Source organism: Helicoverpa armigera, chromosome 6, assembly GCF_030705265.1.
Source record: "Helicoverpa armigera isolate CAAS_96S chromosome 6, ASM3070526v1, whole genome shotgun sequence".
Lineage (NCBI taxonomy): Eukaryota > Metazoa > Arthropoda > Insecta > Lepidoptera > Noctuidae > Helicoverpa > Helicoverpa armigera.
The window spans coordinates 11541155-11563395 of record NC_087125.1 but is presented as its reverse complement, the minus strand read 5'-3'; the positions used below and the strand labels follow the sequence as shown (position 1 = coordinate 11563395).

General features: G+C 34.9%; 3 protein-coding genes and 1 non-coding gene across 4 annotated transcripts; 1 reads left to right on the top strand and 3 right to left on the bottom strand.

Moving 5' to 3' along the window:
* Window positions 1-3297: 3297 nt before the first annotated feature.
* Window positions 3298-10220, bottom strand: LOC110373987 (lysosomal thioesterase PPT2 homolog). The gene is made up of 7 exons (XM_064035311.1): window positions 9857-10220; window positions 8392-8533; window positions 7915-8022; window positions 7333-7504; window positions 5381-5482; window positions 4811-5042; window positions 3298-4664 (listed from the first exon to the last, which is right to left on the bottom strand). The coding sequence occupies exons 1-6, from the start codon at window positions 9989-9991 to the stop codon at window positions 4844-4846; spliced, it is 858 nt and encodes a 285-aa protein (XP_063891381.1). The 5' UTR covers window positions 9992-10220; the 3' UTR covers window positions 3298-4664; window positions 4811-4843.
* Trnaq-cug (transfer RNA glutamine (anticodon CUG)) lies at window positions 6299-6370 on the bottom strand. Its single transcript has one exon. It is a non-coding gene; the product is annotated as a tRNA-Gln (tRNA).
* A 165-nt stretch (window positions 10221-10385) lies between the features above and the next one.
* LOC110374007 (DNA polymerase epsilon subunit 2) lies at window positions 10386-12249 on the bottom strand. The gene has a single exon (XM_021331530.3). The coding sequence runs from the start codon at window positions 12079-12081 to the stop codon at window positions 10501-10503; it is 1581 nt and encodes a 526-aa protein (XP_021187205.3). The 5' UTR covers window positions 12082-12249; the 3' UTR covers window positions 10386-10500.
* A 302-nt stretch (window positions 12250-12551) lies between these two features.
* On the top strand, window positions 12552-19783 carry L(2)k09022 (lethal (2) k09022). Its single transcript, XM_021331505.3, has 5 exons — window positions 12552-12717; window positions 12803-13987; window positions 14183-18706; window positions 18795-19214; window positions 19546-19783. The coding sequence occupies exons 2-5, from the start codon at window positions 12825-12827 to the stop codon at window positions 19736-19738; spliced, it is 6300 nt and encodes a 2099-aa protein (XP_021187180.3). The 5' UTR covers window positions 12552-12717; window positions 12803-12824; the 3' UTR covers window positions 19739-19783.
* Window positions 19784-22241: the final 2458 nt, after the last annotated feature.

Here is a 22241-nt window from a genome sequence, read left to right as displayed (position 1 = left end):
GAATTGACGGCCGAGTAAAAACTGCATAGTTAAGACTACGGGGATGCAAGATGAGTCACACAAGAAATATATCAAAGTATTTCGAAAAAAGTAAAAGGCAATAGAGTAGGGATTGGATGACGTCATGCATGTCATGGTGAATGGAGGTGTATGCTGTTTAGCCGTTTTGCTGATGATGTAAATATCTTACATCATTTAGGTAGTTGTAGAAATGTTAAATAATAAACCCCGATTTAGCAGGATGTAGTTGTAAATTTATTTTTGTTTGTTTTGACGAAATTATGTAGGTAAGCAGATAGACACCTAAATAGATGGGAAATAAATAAAAGAGGATTTTTCGCAGGAAGGTAAAACACACATAAGCTAGGTATTAAACAAAGAAGACAACAATAAATACCTACATGGGCATGACACATTTGAGTATTTAAATAATACCTACCTGTATCGAATTCGATATGTCAAATTATTTGACACTCATTAAAATAATCAGGTTATGACATCTATCAGTCAGTCATGAATTGATTACGAACCCGAAAGGCATTTCAGCTTACATCACCTGCCTAGCCTTTTCCCAAACTACCTACCTACTTATTTAGGTTTATACTAAACAGGGACTGCTGATCTGAACTCCTCAATCCAGTTCAAACGTTTAGTAAGACCGGTTGTCAGACGTTCTGGCTCCTGACTACTGCCACTCGTAACGACTGCCAAAAATGTTCAACGGACTGGAGGACTCATATCAAGAGAGACACTTATCCTCCAAGCGACCGGTCCAAGCGTTTGTTAACCTTATGATCAATCAAACCATGCTATTACTTTGCCAATTTACATACAAAACTATAATAATTTCTAACTAACTTTTTTTCTAACTAAATGCGGCCAACATCGACAGGAATGCTAAAACCGCGATAAGAACTAACGGAACAAGATAAGCGATAGTTTTGAGTGCACTATGACTAATACTACTTGGAAGATATTGAGTAATACCTGATAACAGTCAAAATAGACACACTTTTCGCTTCTTACCTTATATGGGCACGTAGCTGGCGTTTCAACGTTATCATTTTCAGGGGAAGTTGTAAATGACGTTGGTGGTTATCTGAAGATGGCTGATAAAGGCTCTTGCTTGTCACCTAGGTACAAGATTATTATTTAGGGCGTCATTGAATTATTGAGTCAAATGTGTTAATGACGTCAAATACTCCTTCTGAAAAGTAGTTGAACTAGCCCATTCATGTCCTAATATTTCCTATTTCGCGCACCGAAATGTGGAATAACCTACCTACACTATATCCATGATCCCATATATCTATGGGATTGCTTTTATCTTAAACAAAGAAATATCGACAAAAAAATAATGTTTTGCAGTAGTGCGACAATATCACTTTATGTGCTTGTAGACGATGGTCGGTGTGGTAGGTAAGTGACAGCTTACTTCTAGCAAGTGTGTTCAGGGAAAAAGCAAAAGACCCAATTGATTGACGCATCTCAAGGAGAGACCTAAGTTCAGTACCTACCTTTCCCACTGTATTGCGAAAAGCAGAGATGAATACATACCTACTTACCTACCTTACGACATGTGTGAAGTCACTAAACCAGTCCACACGTCACAACCTCACTAACAGTGACCTCAATTGTTTTGATGTCTTGAACATGGTAAGTACCTACTAAAGGTCGCTGACATAAGTCAGTGACGTAGGCGTGGTCTGATGTGGCTTTTGCTGCATCACAGTGGTAAGTAGATGAAGATGACCACGCTCACTGTGTTCTCTGGTTAGGTGGCTAACGATTGAATTTCTCTGTACAGACTTCCATGCCTTGGATTGAGGAATTTTCAATCAAATTACTTCTCGCTGTGGACTACGTAGAAGGAAGTATAAAACTCTTATTGACTAAAACCCATGCATTTGTCTTGTAATCCTCATAAATCTTTAAAAAAGCTCTCAGAAAATCAATGACCTCGAGGAAGACGGAAAGTCAGTTTTTCTAAATAAAAGACTAAACAAATTATGACGTTAGCTATTACATAGTTTATGAAAACTATAAATATGCATGTTGTTACTAAATAACAGGTATAAAACATTCAAAAAGTCAAAAACTGGTAAGTTAGGTAAGTAACGTTTTTCCCCCGAAACCGGTTACGACCTACCTAAACTAAAAGAAATCTTTGATTAGCTTTTTTTACATTAATTTTTTATTTTTTTAATTATATTTTATTGGCAGGATACACCTACTTTGTAGTTGTTTAAGATGCAAAAAAAGTATGAGAAATTAAGTGGTTCAGATTTAGATCCGGTTTTGGGGGGATATCACAAAAAGCTTTGAAGGATAAAGATTGAAGGTTTGATGTAGGTTAACTAATATTTTAGTATGTAATATTAATTTTATTACAGCTAAATGATTAAGTAATGAAAAACTTAACATTGTTTACTTATCTTTTTTTTGGCTATGGGCGCCCACACAAAACTGCGATGCGATGCAATTTTGTTCGGGAGCCCGTTTGGTACGGTTTGTGTGGGAACCCCAAAATGTAATTAATTAAAATAGTAAAAGATAGAAATAAAAATAAAATCCTACTCTTTAAATGGTTACCTTAAACGACTGCCTAAAAACTATAATTAATATCCGAATCACTTTTATTAATAGCAGGAAAATCTCGAAGGTACAAATGACTTAGTATTTTCAAGAAACAGAACATTAGACACGGTGTCATTTAGAGGTAAAACTAAAAATATAAGTCATTAGAAAACTGCATAAGACGTCATAATCTTCGCCAATTTGTGGTTGAAAAAACCCCTAACAAATAGTATGAATCTGCCTTGAAAATTACTTTTTAAATGATTAATGATTCAAAGCGCATTATACCAAATATAGAATTCTAAAGTCAGACCTGCGATTCAGTGTAACTATAAATAAATTGTTAAAATTATAAACACTAGCACAATACCCTTTTTTAAATATACGTAAAATCTTTACAAGACTTTTCTAACAAGTTCAAATACAGCCATGATACGATTTTCCATCATGAAGTTCCAGTTCATATCTTCCGGCTCCATCATCAGATCAGTTCGACAGTACCATATTATTGTATTGTCATCAGAACTACATACAGCTGACAATTATCATGACGCTACGATCCTTGGAAAATAGTTAAATTAGATTCCATTACACAAGTTGACCTAATAAAAAAAAACCCGAATTGAGAACCTCCTTTTTGGGAAGAAGGTAAAAAGGTGGTTAGGTAATAAAACAGATAGGTAATACTTGTATAAAAAGTTATTATTACTTTCCTTATAGGACTAAAAAGCCTACTTAACACAGAAATTATTAATTATTTGAACTATTGTCAGTAAAATTATATAAAATACATGCATAATGTAGAAAGATGTAAAATGAATTGAAAAATAGTGGTTTTCTGAATACATTTTAAATGAATTTTTTGATATCAAATTTCAGAGCGATTTCATGTGATTTTAGTACCTTTTAAAAATGTTATTAAACAAACATAATATTCTTAAACTGGTATCAAATTAAATAAGTACAAATAGATAAAAATCATCAAGACGAGATATTAAAACATGATAATAAACACGATTTGATTTAAATACAGGAATTACAATAATCATTATAATTGAGCCTTTGTTTAATATTATGAGATTGATAAAAAAATGTTGCCATACGATAAAATTATAGGTAATTCGACTTATTGTTGCCATCTAAAGGGCGAAATTATTAAAGATCAATCAATTCTAAATCTAATTATATTACTAGGAAAAGTTCTATTGTTTTTCTAAACTTTCTAGTAACTTATTAATAATTAGGCTTAGAAACTAATAGTGCATTGTAAAATTCACACGAAATGAGAATTGAGCTGAAAACCGCCTCAAAGTAAATGTATGCGTCTGTATACATTTTTGTGCGTAATTTAACATTATTTCATACTTAGTACCTTCTAAATAAATTAATTAGCCAAGAAATTTAGGTATTCTAGTTTTTAAGTTATTTAACATGAGCTTTGTAAAAATTCAATACAATACAAAAAGATCACTTTTCAAAATTCCAATTCATAGCTTCAATATTTTGGCATTATTATATTAATACTTATTAAAATTGCTAAAAAAGGAACAGTATTATTTGCAAAGATGAATGTGTTATAATCAGATTCTTTTACATAGATATGCACAATAAATAAAACTTCAATACGAAGTTATTTTAAAGGTTCAAATCAGATCGACAAAAAATACTTAGGTATTATTAGCAAACGAGATACAATGTATATCGAGAAAGCTACTAAATCATAAAACTATAAACTAAATGAGTTAGTTATGTAAAATTTGCCTACCTAAATAAATTAAAATTTTAAATTACCAATCACTTTTTTTCTGATATTCGAAATTCTATTTGGCTATATTATAAATTCGTTTTATTACTTATTTGTAGTATACAAATTACCATGTCCGTAAAAAAATGAAATAATGTTCAATAATTTTGAAAAGCCAATTGTATTTTAAAACTGTTTTGTACCATTTTTAAACTTTTTGTTTTTGCCATTTTTATCTTTTTAACCGACTTTTCTTTAAACTTCTGAAGTTAAGAACTTTAGCCAGCGGATTTATAACTAAAAAATCCTTTCATGTAAAAAGGGTTTTTAGCTGTATATTTTGCTGAAAGCAAAAAAAAAATCATTGCATTAATTAAAAACCAAATTCACCAAAACAAAATAATTCAAAATCGTCCGTAAAATTTTAAATAGACTATCACCATTCAAATTTAGAACGTCACTTCAAATTAAAAAAAAGAGTTCGCTTACATTTTTCCGAGGAGTTTTCATTCAAAAAAGTTTCTAATCCAAGTACGGTAGCAAATAGTCGTCAACGATGCTGATGTTCATATGCCAGCTGAAATGGTTGACTCCTGGGACGGTCACGACATGGAGACGACCGCTCTCGTCGAGGGTACGAAGACCTATCTTGTCTTCCATGTAAATATCTTGGGATTTCATCTCGATAATCGTCTCGTTCGCATCGTAGTACCCGAATTGGCTGGAATTTCATAAACAATAATTTAGGTGTTCATTTTTTACGTAAAAATTTGTTATAAGTAACTGACCTATTTTTAACTTTTACTGTCAAACTTTAAAATGAATTTTGCTGCGTCACGATAACTTCTAAGCTGTGTTCTACTGCGTCATGAAAAATTATTTCGAAAACGAATCATTGACATTCCAAGTCTCTTAATAAAATGGAGGTAAACCGAATATAAAATTAGTTTTGTTGCAGGTTCTTAATGACTACATATTAAGCTTTTTCAGTACAAAAACTAGGTATTAGATCAAAGGATAATAAATGGTTGGTTTAATGGTAGCAGTAATGGTTTTTACCTGCTTTGCCAGGGTGTAATCACATTATCATCTGGACCTCCAATGAGCACCAATCTCTTCAGTCTTAGTAGATTTTTCTTGAAGTCCTCCGATTTCGCTGATCTGAAAAATGTTTGAAACAATTATTTTAATGAATATATTTTTGAGGAAACTAGAAAATATTTTATGTAATTAATATTGAGTCTAATCTGTACAGAGAAAACCCATAACTCTTTGACGATTTTGTTTTTGCAAAAAGTTAGCAAAATTAACAGAATAAGTAGAAAAACATGTTCGAAATATTATCGGTAGGACACTATTGACGTCAACTGTCCCTACATATAAATATTTTTTATCGCTGGTTTAGTAATTAGGCATTATTTATTTTACATAAACAGATACACATTCTACAGCAAAATGCATTCAAATAACGTTTCTGATTTGTGGTAAAAACATTCATCTGATTTTAGTAAAATTTTCCTTATTTACAAAATACTAAACTAAAATGAATCTTTATTAATTAACAGTAATTTAGTTATAATTCACTATTGTTATAATGTCCCGTCAAAACATGACCTCGTTTGAATGTTTGACGTAAGCACTTATTTTTAGATGACCAACATTTTAGAATATTTTTTGTTTCCTAGTAGATCACGCACACACATAATACAAAGCTTATAAAATTATCCAAATGCCTACAAGTAATAACTGGAGGAAATGGTGCAATAAAAAAATATTATTTTGTATTTATTGGCAAAACAATTAATAAGTCATAAAATAAAAAAATGTGTACCAGTGATTATTCAGACAATGCAAATTGCAATTCAAACATGTAAAAATTAATAAAAATCAATTTTATATCCATTAAAAACTCCCCATAAATACTCTTTTCATAGAAAAATGGATTCAAAATATTGCACCAGAGACAAACAAAAGATCAGGTTCCACCGAGATTTGAACTCGGATCGCTGGATTCAGAGTCCAGAGTGCTAACCGTTACACCATGGAACCGACTGATAGCTGAGTCGAAATAACGAATCACTATTTACGACTTCCGTGCCAGATTATTTTGCATATAATTACATAATCCGCAATAAAGTTTATAATCGGCTATCACAGATTAATTTGCATTCTAAATAACTATGAAGCGATTACCGTTATCAGTAGGTATTTATTCAAGGTCACGTGACCTTTAACTCCGCATTTACTTTCTAATACTATCTACTCCACGTGGCTTGAAACAATGCCAATACATTGTATGCATATGGCATTTATTAGCGAAATAAATGTAGCATGTATACAATAATGTTGTTCTATCGTGTAAGTAGGTAGTTAGTCAATAACATGAAAGAGGCATAGTACAATTAGTACATATGAACTTTAGGCTCATAATAAAAATTCCACATTGAAAAAGTAAGAAAGTCTCTGGTACATAACCTTACATTCAACAATTGTTTTACTACTAGAAGATGTTGTCATGAAGATAAACTAAGCACAGGTAGGGCTGCCATCCGTCAGGGTTTCCCCGGATTTGTCCTCGTTTGGAGGCCGTCCGGGGGCCATCCGGGCGGGGTTTCAAGAAGCGTCGGGGGAAAACGCGGACACTTTTCATGTAAGGAAGCACCTCATTTAATTTAAGTATGTATATGTTTACAGTAAATGGATTACAAATTAGGTATTATTTTGTTTAAAAAAAATCGTATTCGTTAATGCGATTTACGCCAAATGTCCGGGTTTTTTAAATGTTTGTCCGGGTTTGGCGAAATTCGAGATGGCAGCCCTAACCACAGGACACTTTTCTCCAAATCTCATCACGTCACTAATTAACTTTAAGTCATACATACATAAGAGTATTTTATCGTAGCAATTAATGCAAGTGTGATGGTTACAAAATAATGTCTGAGCGGTTTCTAAAATTGAGTACCGTTTGAGCATTCTACCGTTAGCTTTAAAAATAACAAAATAATACTTACTTAATATGATTATTAATATACGGTAGATACACACTGTAGGTCTCATACAAGCTCTGGTGGTAGGGATCGTTCCAGTAGTTACCGACGGATGTGTGCTGTCCCACTCGAGAGTAAAATAGTTCGTAGACTGTGTCTTTGACTAGACCGGGGAATACTAGGTGGAGGAAGCCAGCTGAAAAGTTAGAAAAAAACGTGTTAGAAATGAGGTTCTATTTTTACATGGAGGTTTTCAATTTTTTTTTTTTTGGTTTAGTAAGTCATAGATCATTACATCTATTTTCACTCCTGTTGAGGTAGGCTAACTACGCTGCTTAATTATATTATATGTCATTCTAGCTTTCCCTAGGTTTGTTTTCCTGGGAACTTAGGCATAAAGCTGAATACAGGGCTGTAGATTGGACTCGGCTTCTGAATATAAGTGAAGACCCCAGAAAATTCATCACTTATTGGCACTGTGCCAAAGATGAAGTATTGTCATAATACAAAGAAGTGCTGAACAAGTCATTTTTAGGCTGATCTGAATATTCTGTTGTCTTGAAGAATGTTTTGAATACGTTATATCGGACATTATAATTGTTTTACCTCCATATTGTCCAGCTTGTGGTGAGCTCAGAGATATAAATGTGCTAACTGATACATTGGGGAATGTCTCCACTATGCCGCGCGCTATCAGCCCTCCTTGGGAATACCCTGAAAAGTTAAATAAATAGTTTAAATTAAACATTTCAAATAATAGCTAATTTTCTTGCCTATCTTTAATACAATTACCCATTGTTAGTTTGATAGTACAATGAATAATGATCAGACTGATTCTTTTGTTTTGTGCCTACTGAAAGAATTTTTTGTTTGATTGAATGAGCTTATCTTAGGACTACTGCTGCTGAATTTTTTACAGTCAAGGAAGGCTACAGGCTACCTTTTATCTTAGGGCATAAAGTAGTGCACTGTAAGAGGCTAATCAAAGAATTCTTTACAGCCTTTTTTTATCGTCCCACTGCTGGGCACAGGCCTCCTCTCACATGGAGAAGGATTGAGCGTTAAGCTACTAATAAATCTTACCAATAAGATTAATTCCTTCAGGATGGCTGGCCGATATATTGGCAATATCCATACCAATTTCCAGAACTTGGTGCCACATTGTCTCCAAACTGGACCAGCTCTCGAATCTGTTCACATTGTACACTATTGTTCCTGGGTGTTGCTGTGAATTTAAATAATACATTTTTTATACAAAAAGAAAATTAAGTACACATTGTATGTTCAGGAGCAAAATATAAATTGTGATTCCATCTACCTATACTAATATTATAAAGAGAAAAAATTGTGATCTTGTTTGTTTGCAATGGATAAATTGAAAAACTACTAGACCTATTTTAAAAATCTTTTCCCTGTTGGAATTTTTATCCAGGTATGTCAGTAGTTCTCACTGGAAGCAGGACGAAACTGTGAGAAAACAGCTAGTATTCAATATAATATTAAGGGCACTGTATGTAGAGGAGCAGAAGACAACCTGACCCGGTAGCTGATTGAGCTTCGTATAATAAACAAAATATTAGGTTAATTTAGATAAGCTTATAAGTTTTTGTTAAGAAGAATAATTACTTTACTTTATAAGTTCAGAGAATAAAGGCTATTTTTATTTTATTTTTATTTATGTGGAGGAGCAGAGTTAGAACTGTGATTTCATATTATACATAACAATTACCTACCAATATTCTGCTTCATCATAATATTTTCTGTATTGAGCAAACTAGGATTAACTAAGACGGATAGGATTTGTCTATTTGCGATATTTCGGTAATTTGGAGGCAAACAAAATTATATTGAAGGTGCTGACTTGTGTGTTCTAGAAAAATCAGACTGAAGAAATGAAGATAAGCATACAGAGGGAATTAATTGTAAGAAAAATGATGCAAGGGTAAAAAAAAGATATGCAAGAAAGTAAATAAAAAATATGCAATATGATAAAAGTATCCTTGCATAATGCAATCATTAATAGCTGTCAGAATAATTAATGTATCTATTTGTTGTTCACAGGAAATTAAAACAATAATGTATTGTTTGTTTTATTCCACTGTTCTTTGTCCACTAGGGAATAGCAATGTGATAACCCTGGGACAAGTAAGTAGGTAAGTGTAGTAGGTATGATGATGAGACCTAGGTATAAAGATGAGTTAAATGAACATTTTATTTCATACTTATTAAGATAAATTGTAAGGAATTACTAAACAGGTGGAGTAGATTTTTTTGTAAATGATTATTTTCCAGTTTATGCTTGTCGTAATCGTCTGTTTCAGAGGTCTTTATCCACATTATGATCTAATCTTTGACTCGAAATCTTAACACCAGTTTGAGTATTTTTATCCTCACTATTGAGTACATTATTATGTAGCACCTATGTATGTACTATTATGTTAAAAATAGTTCCGCGAATAGCACATGAAGCAAAAAACGGGGGAATGAACTTGACCTTCGCAAACACCAGCATGGTCATTTTAAAAAAAAGTTGAGAATAAAAACTTACCTCTTCAATTCTGAATTTAATCATTTCCATACTAGCACTCCCAGTCATGACCCCATGGATTAAAACCACCGGTTTATAACATAATATAGGCGTAATAAATAAAACTAAGCCAAGAAATACGATTTTCAATGCCATTTTTAAACACGCGAACAAAGGACTTTACTGATGTAATATTCAACGATTACTGAATTCACTTACAATACATTATAAACTTACACTACATCTACGTCATAAATTAAACATTGTTAATTTATTAATTGATAATATTTCAATAACAGAATTTACGTAAATAATACGCAAAATCCTTCAATTTGTAAACAATAATCATCTGGCATGAGTCAAAAGTCAAACAGCCAATGTCATTCTGTGTGTTGCCATTGCCACGAAATTCTGAGCTCTGTTTATCAATTTCAGATATGGCAAGTATTTTTACCCTGCATAAAACGAATTTCATATTTTTAGAAGTTTTCAATAAAAACGTAAAGGAATTAAAATGAAACAATAAAAATCTTAGGCATTATTGTATAAAGTCAGTTTATATTTCAAGTACATGAGATGGAATTAATATACAAAAATCATTATTATCACAATCGTTACTTGTTATTTTAAAACTTAATTTAATAATATAATAATCGTAAAAAATATCATGTATCATCATCATTAGGTATTTGTGATTCTTCTACTACTCTAGTCGCTGGGATATACACATTAAAAGTAAACTCGGTTCTAGGAAATGACCCTGGATTAACAACTTGACAATCCTTATAGTTTCTTACAAAAGGTTGAAAATGATCTGCGATAATAACTAAATCGGGTAATGGATACAGATTTAAGGCACTAGAATGCTTCCAAAAGACCGGTTGGACTCCTATAGACAGCGGTGTTAAGCAGCACTGACTTAATAATGTTTTTGTTAAATGGTCTGGAATATCCCCACTGTCCGGAAAGTGTAAAGTATTTCTACATAACTTCATGACCAAGTCATGTCTAAATACAACAATCTCTTGAGTACAGTACTGTATCCGGCACGGATTTGTTGTAAATATTGCATTGTCTCCGAGTTTCTTCTGTATTGTTTCTGTTAGATAATTTGGTAATGGTGGCCTCGGTAAGACATTTGCTGCCGCAGGATCTGTCTTTCCAGGTACAAAAATAAACTTACATTTCTCTTTTAACTGCTTAAATTGACAAATAGTATCTGCTAAACTGTTCAGTCCATTCTTCAAATGCATATGGAACTTATATGTGTAAGGGCAAGAGAGAAATTCGCCAATGAGTACAATTGCTATCGGTGGATAATCTTCAAATCCAGCAAATAATTTCTTCAAACTATCCATTACTTTAGGGCTGTCTAGCCAAACATCGGATACAAAAACGATCACCCCATCTCGGTTTTCTTGTTCAATTTTCAAGAGAGCTTTTGAATTTTTAAGAGATGACTTTGATTTTCCTCCAAACACATTCAAGTTGCCGAAATAAGGTGCTGAAGCTTCTCTGGGCTCTACAGGAGGTTGGACAAGACCAGTTACATGTAGTACTTTGTCATCATAGTACCCTTCTGCGAGCACAAAGCTTCCTTCCATGAACAAACCTGAATGGTATCTCACATCTGTCATATCAAGCAGTATAGTTCCTGTAGGGTCTTCTAAATGATACTTTCTCTCAATAACTTGAGTAAGCAAGCCTAAAACTACTACATCATCAACCCTACTAGAGCAACTTAGTAAAAACTCCACTTTGCGCAATCGGAAACGTTTTTCACTTTCAGATGAATTGACAGGATCTGCAGTGAAGAGATTGTTCCTTAGCGTTCTCTGCCAGATAACTGTGTAGCGGTCTATTACAAATCGAGACTTCCATTTTGGATCAGGAAGTAAACATTTCGATGTATCCACGTCTTTAACGAATTTCTTCAGTTCGTGATTGTAACAGAGCTTAGGTATACTAAACGCGTCTATGACATTTAAAATAGTTTCATGTTCTTCGAGACCTGCTGTCGAACACTCTTTGTAAGCAATTTCTATGTGATCTTTCTCTAAGATAGGTTGGGAAATACATTGGTGGAGCAAGTGAGCTGCGAGCTTCTCGAGCATCTTGGATCGTTCTGCTGGAGGCAATTGCAGGAGCTGTTCAGCCAGATAAACGCTCGCATCCTTCCTCAATGTGAATCCACTAAGTTTGAAAGTCGAAGTTATTTCGCTGCGCATCCGTTGCACATCTCCCATGTTTCTAGTGTAGGTAGATAACCCACAACACACATTAAATCACGTTCACAAACTGCGTACGATGTTTATTACACGCCAGATTATCGTAATCAACAATGTTAGAACTTGAACAACTCCAAAAGAACCATCAACAGGTTACAAAACTGATTTTGGCGGCAAAACAACGAGATTCAGAAACAGCTGACACTGACAACGCGGTAAATCCGACTTTATCATTGCATTTACAAAGTTTAATATGCACATTCTTCATTACCATTATCTGAGAATTAGAATTGGTTTTCTATTTTACACAAATTGAATTCACAACAATGCAACCTAGATTCTAAAATGGCTTGAATTGGTAAAATATTTTTTTACAATATTAAAATTGTTTACCAATGAACAAGCATAAAATAACAGGATTTGTAAACAGGACTCACAGTAATTTTAATAATGGCAATGAAATTAAAAAGTTAAAAGCACTGACACTGACAGCAAAGTTATAAAAAAATTGTAAACATTGAGTGGCGAGCTCAACTTTCCACGTGCAGTTTACGATTATAATATGTATTTGTTTTAATATTGTGGAACAGTGTTTTAAGCGATAATCAAAGATCAACAATAACTATAAATACTCTTCAAGTAAATGTTGAATTGGTACGTATTCATTTTCAATCCTCTATCCTAACCTCTCACGTCCAGGTTCGGCGTGGAAATATATCACTGTTCATGTATTTTACAGGTGAAAACAAATATAACTAACCATGGCTGCTACATCTTTAGCAGAGCAGCTGAAAAAGCTAACAGTACCCCAGGCAACAATCTACAAAGATGATAGCAAAACCATTTCTTTACTCTTTGACCCAAAGGAAGCGGCTGCGAAAGATCGCGATACTTTCTACGAAATTGGTCTTAGCGGGTTGAAAGAACTCATTGCAATTTATGAAGGATTCCGCCTATTTGAGGATACACTCTTCAGCTTGTCATCCAAAGACTTCGAGAGAGCTGTACAGACCAAGGAGGTTAATCAAAACCTAGATCAGACCATAGAGAAGTTCTTACTGCAGTTGTCACCTTACCTCCTTTTGCAGTCATCACATAAAGCTCTGGAATGGCTGATAAACAGATATCACATTCATGATTACAATCAGGATGCTATTATGGCATTAATCCTGCCTTATCATGGAACAAAGATATTTGTCCGTTTTGTTCAGCTCATGGATATAAAATCAACCAATAATAGGTGGAACTGGTTGATGCCTATACACAAACATGGCATTGCTTTAGCCAATCAGGTTCTTTTCAACCAGTGTGCATCTAATTCTGGTACTTTGCAATTCATTGCTAAAACTACTTTGAAGTATGTTAAAGAGTTTGGTGAACGAGCATCGCAGCTGAACACCGTATTTGCTTTCTTTTGTCAAACCGCTATAGGTGTAATTGATTCCAGCAAGAAAGTTACTGAAGCTATCATTAATGCATTGTTACCAACTGTAATCAAAGCGATAGATTCTACCATCACTGACTTCAGAGCAGCAGCATACATTATCCTCGGATATTTGTTTACTAAAACAAGTCTTAAAGAAGATACACTGAACGAAATAGCTCTTAAACTCTTGACAACAGAATTTGATATTTCTTACGATGTAACAATCTTAATTACGATGATGTATGAAAACCAAGACCATGTGACAAGTATGTCTGAAGATATACTGAACAATTTGTCGGTAGACATAATTAATACTTTGTGCAATCATATGAAGAAGTTAGTTGAGAAAGGAAATAACATCCGAGCTTTCTTGTTAGCATTCTTGTCGAGCATTCTGCCGTTGATACAAGGTGAAGATTTCTGGAGGTATTGTAAACTGCCAGAAATTCTGATTAGTGAGGTGGATCTGAAGCAGCAAAAGCCAGAATTGATTATCAAGTAAGTTTATATTTCTGTAACAAAACAATGAGTCTAGCGAGTTGATGGCAAATTAAATACAGCAATTTATTACTACTCTACTCTTAGAGTTATGTACCTAGAAGTTTTTTTTTCACGGTTTTAGCAGTCAGTTTATTTTGTTTTCTAAGTTTCTCACTGACCATATTTATTAATTTAATTTCTTATAATTTTCAGGTGTATCCTTGATGCTTTCCAGCCACAAAGTAACATAAACACAATGGATGATGGCAACGAAAGTGACATCGAAATTATTGATGAAGAAGACGAAGCTTCCGGCAAAGTCCTCAACTGGTATGCACTTTTCGTAAAAGATCTTGAGCGCCAATACCCTGACGCATTTGACAAAGTTGTCAAAGAGCAAATGAGTTCCGATAGCAAGAATTCACCTAAAAGAAGGAATCAGTTGTCAAAACTTCTAGGTTTTAAACCTGCAATCGCACATAAGGTTGGTGGCACATACCTTTTTGAAAATTTGAACCATGTCAACGCTAAATTACGTATTGAAGCAGTAAATTACATAGCTAAGGAGTTTGACGCATTGAAAGCTGAGAATTCTGAATTTGTCAAAGAATCCATAATCAACAGATTTAATGATGACACTCCTGAAGTTGTGAGCGCAGCTTTAGACATACCTAATGATAGTTTGAAGGAGGTATTAAATGAAATAGATGCTACCAATTCTTTTGTCGCAATCGTTGGTAAGGGAGCCAAGAAATGGAAGCCTGTAGTGAAGAAAGCAATCACTAAGTTTTGTAAAATTGAAATTTTACCTGTGAACCAAGAAACGGTACTAGCTCTAGTACCATACCTCTTCCCAAACAGTGAAGAAACAGCAAAATTAACATGGCAGATACTGAATTCAGAATGGGGAAAGAAATTCGGACTCGCTAATAAAACTAAAGACTTAAAAGGATCAATAAAAGGAGACCATTTGAAATTATGCGAAGTCATTTTCAAGGCTTTGTTTGTTGATAAAACTGTTAACTTAGATAACATACTTGATGAGAATCAGTTGAACAAAAGTAATACTTCTGATGTCTGCTTTTATATGCTACTTAAAACTAGCTGCCTCAAAAATGCGTCTGTTGAAGAATTATCTGCTATTCTAAATCTGCTTCTAGAGTCAGTTGAAAATAGGTCCATAGTGCACAGTTCTGAGGGGCAAGTATTTTCAAGCACCATAATGCCGGAATTTATAAAGCTTTGTCGCGAAAATAACATGCTCTTCCAAATTATCGAATACATTTTCTCCAGAGTCATTGAAGACATGAATATTAAGGACATCCCTAAACCATGGTGTGATGTTTGCAAAACTCCTGAAACTATCCTCATTAGAAGATTGTATGAGATATGTGTGATTGGTTGTGCTATACCAAGTTATGGCGAAAATTACGTTGCTCTGCTCCAAAAACTTTTGGAGAAATTCTTCAAAAATGCCAGAGAAAAATTCGAGTTCATTGCCAACTTTGCTAGTGGACATATTCTTTATGCGACCGATCCTAAAGACGTTATTGGTCCTGAACTTCAGTTGAGAAGCCTCAAATTGCTGTCCAATTTCCTCGCTGTACAAGAAAATGAGAAATGGTTGTATGATTCTGATGTGGTTGTTTTAACTATCCTCTTCTGCTTGAATAATCCAATAACAGCTATACGCGAATGCGTCATCGATATTGTGAATAAATTGCTAAGAGAAGAACCAGATAAGAAACTAATTTACGTCCAGTTGTACGATGAATTAATGGCACATAAAGAGGAGTTGGTACTTGACCACAATCAAATAACACAAGTGTTGAATACGATACTGACTATGAAAGACCAGAATAAGATGTTCAGACGCAACTGTCTTCTGAAACTTGTTGGTATTTTGAATTCTGATGCTCCATCTCATATTAAGTCTAGCTTCCTGAAGATTCTTTGTGAAGTAAATAATGCTGTAGCCTTCCCACATATTGTACAAGCTTTGAAGACTTTAGAACAAACCTTGTCTGAAAATGAATTGAACACAAGATTTACTTTTGACATCTATGAGTCCAATATGTTCCAGAGTGTGTATAGCCACATCAATGAATCGACTATTTCTACATTCTCTAAAGACCAAGTATGGAATTCCATACAAGCAGGTCTGAAAGAGTATAGAGAGTGTATTTTACGTGAGGATCAATCATTCGTCAGTCCTGCAGTTCTGATATTGAAGCAAATAGACGAAAATGTCTTCAATAAAGTGCCAGAAGAGAAATCTAATGATCTTGTCTACTTGATCGCTTGTGCTGGTGCCGTGAGCAATAACCCATCGATTTCAAGTGTCGCCTCCAAGGTTATGAAGAAAATCCATCTGAAGTTCAGTCACTTCAAGCCGATATTAGAGAAAATGTTACACGTCGTTGATCCAGCTGAGACCGTGTCCAAGAAAAAGAAGTCTTCAGTCTCCATGCTGTCTTACCAAGTTACAGAAACAGATGAATGGAGACTGGGAGTTGCTTTCCTTGAATTCGTTCAAAGCAAAAAGAAGATGAAGCTGGATAACTCTTTTGTTTCTCTTCTGTTCCAAATATTAAACAAATGCCTGAGATTTGAGGAGCAGTCTTACGTGGAGTATACAAAACAGCTGGTTTTGTCATCGCTCTGGTATTATTGTAAGAAATTCGTTGACGAAAACGATAAGGATCAAATGAAGTCTTTGAAATCTGTTTTTGATGTGGAACTGGCTGTGCAATGTATCAGGGGTACTCAGAACCCTCAAACTCACCATCATGCTCTGATTCTCTTGTCTCACGCTGCCTTCATGTTGCCAGAACAAGTTCTTCACCATACGATGGAGATATTCACATTTATGGGAACATCAGTGCTGAGACATGACGACGCTTACAGCTTCCAAATAATCATAAAGATCATAGAAACTTTGATACCTATTTTGGTCAAGTTAGATAAGAACATTGAGGATTACACTGAAAAGGAACTTCAACAATTACAGAATCGTGTGGTCCCAGTTTTGCGTATTTTCGCAGACTGCGTGCTACATGTTCCAGAGCACAGAAGACTTCCACTATTCAAAAAACTTATAGAAACTCTTGGACCAAGTCAATTCCTTTGGGTATTCCTAGCTTTGTTGCTCGAAACACATGTTGCTCACTTCAGCGAAGAGAAGAAAACCGACAAGCGAAACACTAGAACATTAGCAGACCAGGAAGCTCCTATAAACCGTATTGATTTTGGCCAAAGTATCGTTTTGGAGTTCCCGCCAGAGATTGCCTTAGAAAACTTCATAAAACTGATCATCTATATAAAATCTTTACCTTTGCAAAAGGATGAGAACACAATGGACGCTGATGTTGACCCCAGTGACATATTTAGCGTAGCAGGACATAGTCCATTACAACTACGTCATTACAAATACATGATAATTACTTTCATGAACACCTGCCTAGCTTCGTCTAGGTTCATCCAGCATTCCAGCCAGGCTACTGATGATAAAGCCATGGAAACCAATTATAAAACCTTCATTATCAACATACTGACTTTCATTCAAACAATATCCAAAGTATCTGATGATAAAAGTGCTAAATATTGGCGTGTCATGCTGCATCACAGTTACGACTTGCTAGACCATACAAACAATTTGCTATCGGCACCTATGTTCTTGTCCGTAGTCAGAGGCTTAATGAAACATACACTGCAGACTGTCAGAAGAAAGTCTATGGAGCTCCTGAACTCCAAGATCCAGTTCAGTCCAGAATTGTTTGAAGGAGTTGACAAAGAGTTACTGTTCTCCTTATTACCTCCACTATTGGATATTGTAAAGACAATTGAAACAAGAGATGAGAACCTGAGTGAGATTGCTTCTCAAGAATTGGAGTTGAACCAGCAAACAGCTCTTCTATCCTTGAAATTACTGACGAGAATGCTGGCATCAGAGAACCCTGAGCCATTCAAAGATGTTTTGGAAACTGTCACTGATTATACTTGCAATCCTAACATAGCTGGAAATGTTATGGCGTCAGTGGTTTTATGTCTGGCTGAACTGTGCAGCAACTTAAAGGCCCATGCTTTAGTAAGCCTTCGGAAATTCATGCCAGCTCTGATCAAAGTGCTCAAAAAGCAGCGGAAGGCAGAAACACAAGAACTGGTACTACTCAGTACAGTGACAGCAATTGCTAAGATAGTCGAAAGCCTCCCACTTTTCTTGAGTCCTTACTTACAGAAAATATTGTATGAGTACTCAATTCTCTTGGCCAAATGGCAAAGTCAGGATCAAGAGTGCAGTAAAGTGTCTGCTATAGTCACCAAGCTTTTGACGATTAAGAAGAAGATTGCCAGTTCTATACCACCTAGAGTCCTTATTCCTGTTGTAAATCAAACTCACCAGATGCTCTTAGAAAAGGAGGATTATGATGCCGTAGGTCCTGTTATGTTGGTACTCGCTGACAGCTTTGCCAATGTCACGACAGCAGATTTCACGGCTCTGCAACAGGACTTGACAACATTCTTCTTAAGTGCTCTTCAACTTAGAAGTGATGCAGTGGAAAAAGATGTAGATGCTGATGTAGTGGATAGAGCTGAAGATGAAGTGGTGAATGCACTTGTGTGTCTGGTGTTGAAGCTGTCTGAAACCAGCTTTAGGCCGTTCTATTTCAAGATCTATGACTGGGCTATAAGGACCAATGTTGATGGGCATAAGGACCGGGCCATCACATTTTATAGGTATGTTACTTTATATGAAAATTTAAATACAGTATACATTTTTTATTTATCAAATTATTGATGCTATAATATTTTTTCACAATTTCAGATTAAGCAGTGCCATAGCAGACAAACTGAAAGGCCTATTCGTTCTCTTCGCTGGTCATTTCATCAAAAATGCTTCAGATCTTCTCGATGCTTGCAACAATAGCAAAACTGAAGACCTATACTTCGATTCGGAAGCAAAATGCTTAATGTTAATCAAGTATATTGTGAAAACTCTTCATACTGTCTTCTTGTATGACAGTCAAAGTTTCCTGAATAAGGATAGGTTTGAAACTTTGATGCAGCCAGTTGTGGATCAGCTTGAGAACACTTTGGGTGGGATTCAGAGCCTTAAATCAAGGGCTACAGAGTACATAATTCCTTGTGTGTCTCAGTTTGCGGTGGCTACGGCGGATGACTCACTGTGGAAGTTGTTGAATTATCAGATTTTGTTGAAGACGAGGCATAACGATGCTGAAGTCAGGTTAGTACCGAAAGATCATTGTTTCAAATTTATATACCTACAAAGTAGCTTTTTTGGTTGGCGGGTATTTCGCGCTTCCTGAAGGAACTGCTTCCCGCACCTGGATAAAAAATAACCTATGTGATATTTTGATGTATATAATAAGACCTACGTTACTGCCAAGTTTCATCAACCTCCATTCAGCCGTTTGAGCATGAAGATGATACAAAGATAGACAAAAACTTTCGCATTTAAATATTACTGTGATGATTTAGTTAATACCCCCAACAATTTTTTTAATTCTCTTACATGTAAGGATTCATGCGATATTTTATGATAATATTGTTTACAGGTTGACAGCCCTGGATTGTCTGGTTGCCATGGCAACACAACTAGGCAGCAGCTGGCTACCACTCTTGGCTGAAAGCGTTCCATTCTTAGCGGAACTGCTTGAAGATGGCGACTCAAGAATAGAAGCGTCCACTAAAGATGCCATTAGGAAGCTCGAACAGATATTGGGAGAGCCGCTTGAAAAATACTTTTAAGTTTACATTGTCATTTTATACTGAAATACATTATTACTCAGTGTATTTAATTTTTCATTTAAACTCCCGGGCCGCTTATTTTTTAAGTTGATGTAAATAAAACTAGAATAGTTTTACTTACCTAAGCGCCATCTATCACTACCTATTAGTAAACACTACAAGTACTGATGACTCGGCATACGTTTTGATAACTCATTACATCAATAGAGGGCGCTGAATACCTCGGCGTTGAATAAAATATTTCCCGCTCTAACAAACTGTAAACTTAAAAATAAAGTTAAACTTGAGAGAATATATCAAAAAGCTACTATTAATAAGTATTCTTTAATAGATATTCTTTAGTCAATTTACAGAGGCGTTTGACTGTCTCAACCCTCACCTATAGCCATTTCAAATTGCATCTTAATTAATCGGTTCAGAAGTTTTCTGTAAAGCGTACCTACCTAACAAATAAATCAACAAGGTGTATGTCATCGTTAAGTTGCCGTGAAAGATATTATTTGCTGGTTTTTGATCCACGAAAAAAAACTCAATTAGGACCTGCCTACTTAATGCAAAAATCGTGTTCACGCATGCAAAGTTCAAAAACTTTTTAGCTAATAAACTTTGTCAAAAACGTTATAAGTAGGTACTCAGATTCCGAACACATTAAAGTCAGTTATTAATTTCGAAGATCATCAATCAAAAACTAAAAGCAAATAAGTTGGAAAAAAAACGCAACACATCAGCAAAAATGAAAGTACCTATCAACTTGTGAAATATCGTATCTCGCAATATTCGCCTATATACTGATATTTACTTAGAATAGGCGCACACCACAGACTAAACAGTTGCACCGATGGTTGCCAATTTTTTTTTACAGAAAATTTTTATTCCTCCAAGTTCTCAGTCAGTCTGATGCCGGCTAAATACCATTTTTTTCTGATGTACGTAATACCATTCATCTTGCATCGGATAGCACGTAAATGTCGGTCCTGCTGATCTCTCTCCGGTCGTGTCAGATTGCCGTCCTATAGGGCTATGAGAGTGATGGAATATTGTGAGTGCACCTGTGTCTGCGCAAATGCTTGTGCTCTATTATGTCCTGCGTAGGTAGTTGGCCGATCTCATTACATGAGAACAGCCGCCGTAGTAGACAAATCACGTCATCATCACAATTCATCTTCATACTAATAAAAGAGCCCAAACAAACTATCGGTCGACTAAAAGTTTGCCGTGTGAATACTCTTAGCCTTATTTACTCGCGAAATGGGAAAGTTTTCATTACACGATGAAAGTCTCGTCAAATAAAGTTTTTGGTATGAACCTAAGGCGTTACCTAAGTATGATGGAAACTTGGCAGACTTTGAAATGTTTTTTTAGAGAGCCTACAAAACGCTGAACTTTTTATCTTCCAACTTTTCTTTAATATTGTGCCCTTGATATCGCATTATAAGTAGTTTTTCTTCCGTGGGAATGTAAGCACTTGCCTACTGCCTACTTAGCTCTAACTGTAAGTTAAACCTACCTGGTAGGTAATCCAAGTTTTGTATTTTGATTCATTAACAAACCAGATACTTAAGCCAACTTTAGCATTACATATTAACAACTTCGATATTTATTATCACTCCTTTCTAGATAGGTCGGTAGCTTGCCTAGGTAGTACTTATTTAAATATTAGTGTTACTAAAAATACCCAGTTTTCACTAAAAGCTTTATAAACCTAACATAAAATAAATACTTACGTAGTAAGTAACGTTGATTTGTACCTAAGTACCATAGAACCCGAACTTAAATAAAGACTAAAACATGAGCCAAGAAAAGCCTAAGTAACTTATTAGTTAATAAACAAATCATTAAGTCCTAAGTTCGGTTAGGTTTAGGCGTACATAATCAGGCTTTAATAACGCAAGGTTCCTTCCCAAACCTCCTCTTTATTGTAACTTAGGACTTTTGAAGGTCTCAACTAAAGTGATTTTCTTAATGTGAGCTGAAAGTCGATTAAAGGACATCAGTCATATTTTTTATTTGCACTGCTGGGCAGAGCTCTTTTTGTGTTCAGTCCTCGAGGAAGCTATCCAAGTCTTCTATCCAGCGTTTCCTTGGTCTTCCTCTCGGTATACTTATCTGCCCTATTTTCCCAAAATATATGCTCCCTGTGCAGTTATCCTATTAGGTACATACCTACTTATTTTCCCAAACAATGTACCCAACGAAATACTAATCTGCTCATGTATTCTTTTATCTAATTCAAATAGAAACACCAGTCTCCATTTCATTTCATTTCATCGCAATTCTTTCTTTGTAACAGAATTGAACAAAGTGCATCAAAATTCCAATAGATTATCGTGAAGCACGTACAAGAGAGAAATCTATAGTTTATCGTTCGATATCTAATATGTCTTTCTGAAGAACTCTTGTGTTCGTATAGAGTACCTAGACAGACGATTGCAGACAGTCCGTTCTTATGATAAAAATGCAGGAATCGACATCGTATATAGGAATAAAGTTCGTACCTATTATA